This window comes from Lagenorhynchus albirostris, chromosome 2 (genome assembly GCF_949774975.1).
Source record: "Lagenorhynchus albirostris chromosome 2, mLagAlb1.1, whole genome shotgun sequence".
Taxonomy (NCBI): Eukaryota; Metazoa; Chordata; class Mammalia; order Artiodactyla; family Delphinidae; genus Lagenorhynchus; species Lagenorhynchus albirostris.
In genome coordinates this window covers 41298461-41301596 of record NC_083096.1, presented here as the reverse complement: position 1 = coordinate 41301596, position 3136 = coordinate 41298461, and the positions used below count along the sequence as shown (strand labels likewise).

The following is a 3136-nucleotide window of genomic DNA, read 5'->3' as shown; positions in this document are numbered from 1 at the left end:
GGTAGACCTACATTCAAATAGTGCCTCTGCTACCATTAGCTCTGGGAATTTAAACAGGAGATACAACCTCAATTTCTTCACCTATAAACTGGAAACAGTAGTTAACAGTACCAAACTCAGTGCATTCTTACCACCATATGTGAAGAATGCAGCATGGTGCCTAGGAGAAGCCATTTTTAATGTGATTATTAAAAATCACCGTCGTCAACGTTTACTGAGATTTTATGAGAGCACAGACTAAGGATCGCAACTGCCAACTCTACGTTATTCGATACAATTAAACCATGAGCTTAAATGGTTCAAATTTATCCCATCATCTTACATTCCTATAATTTCATCCAGTAGCTGAATTAGGGGGAGGAAAAGAAAAAGGACCCACACAAAACTTTCCAGTTGAAGACACTTTTATTTCGGTACGCACCTGAGTCCCTGGCAGGATGGGCCTGTCCTCCGCGGGAGGACATGTCCTCCCCCTCCTTTGGGAGAGGATGGGGGCCCTGCCCTGAGGGGGCAGCTGGGGGATGAGGCAAAGGGCTATGCGACAGTGATAGGTCACAAAGGGCCCAGAGGATAAATAGGTTGTGCCAGGGGGTCAGGCTGAGAAAGTGGTCACTTCTCTCACTAGGACTGAAGTTCACCACAGCCCCTTGGGGAGATAAAAACCCAGAAGCAGAAGTGAGGGGAGGCAGAGGAGGAGCCTACCATACCTCTCTACACACTTGAAGAGATTCAGCCTGGGGTCCAGGCACCCTACAGCGTCCCCGCTGTGATCATCTGTGCCCCTACCCACGCCCCTGCCTCTGGGAGACCCTGAGGCAAAGGTGGGGCCTGTGGGGCGGGCTTGGAAGACCTGCCATAGGGCTGCCTGTGTGTGACGAAAGAGCACCGCAGCTCGCTCTTCTGCCAGTGAGGCCGAGGGAGGGGAGAGCCAGGGGCCCACCTTAACCGCGCTGCCTGTCGTGATCAAAGGCAGCCATGAGTGGGGACTCTCTGCTCCCGTATCACACGGCCCAGAGCAGCACCGGGGTGGGCCTGTTCAACACCACCACGGGGAAGCTGCAGCAGCAACTGCGCAAGGGCGAATACCACATATTCAAGGACGCACCGGTATTCGAGAGCGACTTTATCCAGATCACGAAGAGGGGAGACCTGATTGACGTGCACAACTGTGTCTGCATGGTGACCGTGGGCATCACATCCAGCAGCCCCGTCCTCCCACTCCCAGACACCATGCTGCTGGCCCGATGGGCCACCGGCTGTGAAGAGCACGCTGAGCACAGCCAGGCCGCCAAGGGCAAGAGCCACGAGGCTGCAAAGACCTTAGAGCTCACCAGGCTCCTGCCCTTGACACTCGTGAGCATCTCCACTCACAATCGTGAGAAACAACAGCTGCGCGTGAGGTTTGCCACTGGCCGCTCCTGGTACCTGCAGCTGTGTGCCCCTCTGGACGTGCAGGAAGACCTCTTCACCTCTTGGGAAGAGCTGATTTACCTCCTGCGACCACCAGTGGAGAGTTACAGCTGCACCTATGCCGTTCCAGCCTGGGACATGATCGGCCTGCCTGTGTTCGAGGAGGAGGAGGACGGCAGGAGCCCGGCAGTGGAGGATTTCCAAGGAAAGTGGGATCAGGACCACGTGAGCATCTGCAGCCTCCACACGTGCTCTGAGCTGGCCGGGGCCACGTCCGCAGCTTTTGCTGGTGGGGAGGGGATCCAACTGGACTCCCACAAGCCCGATACCATGCCCGATGTGGCCACCGCAAAAGCAAAACCTACAGTGCTTGACAAAGCGTCAGCATCGCGGGCAACGACAAAGGTGGAGACAGCGGGGGTGGCAGGAGGCACCGCAGCGGGTGCTCCGAGCGTGGCAGTGATCAAGCCTCCTGCCCCTGAAGAGCAGAGCACGGCCACAGCAGCCACAGCCAGCAACGGTCCAGGAGGAAGCAAAACCAGCATAGCCACCGGGGGCACTGCCAGAACATCCCTGAGGAGCAGGAAAACGGTGCTGCGAACAATTCAGGGTATGCTTGGCAGGTGCCGCGAGCTATTCAGGGTATGCTTCCAGCACGTCCACCAGTCTCTCCCCAGAGGCCGGCGTGACTGTGGTCGGAGCAGAACCCACCGGCAAGACTGCTGAAGGAAGAGCCGACGAGGAGGACGAGGGGACCCTCGTCTCAACCTTGCCACAGGAAGGCAAAGTGAGTGAACAGGATGGCAGCTCACAGAGGGTGTCCCAGGCCCGCAAGGCAAGAAGGGAGAGAAGGGAGCACTGGGGAGAGGACAGAGCTCTTACGAGCCCCTCGCTCTGCAGTTCAGTGGAAAGCCACCACAAGGCAGCGGGGAACAAGACCATCCAGAAAGCAGCTGGCCCGTGCTCAGGCGGCCGCAGAGCCACTAGAGATGACCAAAAGGACAAAGGCCACGGCAGCCCGGGGGGCAGCGAGCAGGGCACTGCTCACAAAGGCATCAGCCGTGCTCCCATCACCAACGAGTCCAGGACCTCGCACAAATCGGGCAGGAGCTTATCTACAGCGAGTGCAGGTCCCACCACCGAGAGACTCAGCAGGATCAGCTCTTTCTTCAGGAACGTCAGAGCCAGTCTCACTACAAAGACAGTGGCCTCCTCACGCGATAAATATGTGAGCATCCTGGTGAAGCCAGTGGAAGGGACCCGAATGGAGGCCGTCGTAGAGACAGCAGAGAGTGGCCAGGGGCTGGAGATCACTGGAGGTGTGACATCTGACACCATGGAGCCAGTGACCGCTGAAGCCCATCAATAGGACCTAGAGCTGGGAGCTGCAAAGGGGACCAGGGCTCAGGGAAATACCCCCTGGAGAGCCCATTTCAGCTTCCTCACTGCAATTTAAATAAAAAAACAAACAATCTGAGAATGCATGCAGTGTTTTGTCTGAATTTCTAGGTCCCGAAGCCCAGCCGTAGCCTCACAGTGGATTCTGTGATGTCAGCTGTGCCACAGTCTGAGACCCAGTGTCCAGTCAAGGGCAGCCCCACCTCACACACATGCTCAGCGCCAACAGCAGTGCTGCATCTGGCCTCCACTCCTTTCTGGCTTTGCCCCCCAGGGCCATGGCTCAAAGTCAGACTATGGTCTGGGAAGCCCTCCTTCACTATCCCCC

General features: G+C 57.0%; 1 protein-coding gene across 1 annotated transcript; it reads left to right on the top strand.

Moving 5' to 3' along the window:
• Positions 1-975: 975 nt before the first annotated feature.
• LOC132515775 (Golgi-associated RAB2 interactor protein 4-like) lies at positions 976-2779 on the top strand. Its single transcript, XM_060142134.1, has 2 exons — positions 976-2006; positions 2044-2779. The coding sequence occupies exons 1-2, from the start codon at positions 976-978 to the stop codon at positions 2777-2779; spliced, it is 1767 nt and encodes a 588-aa protein (XP_059998117.1).
• The last annotated feature ends 357 nt before the right edge of the window (positions 2780-3136 follow it).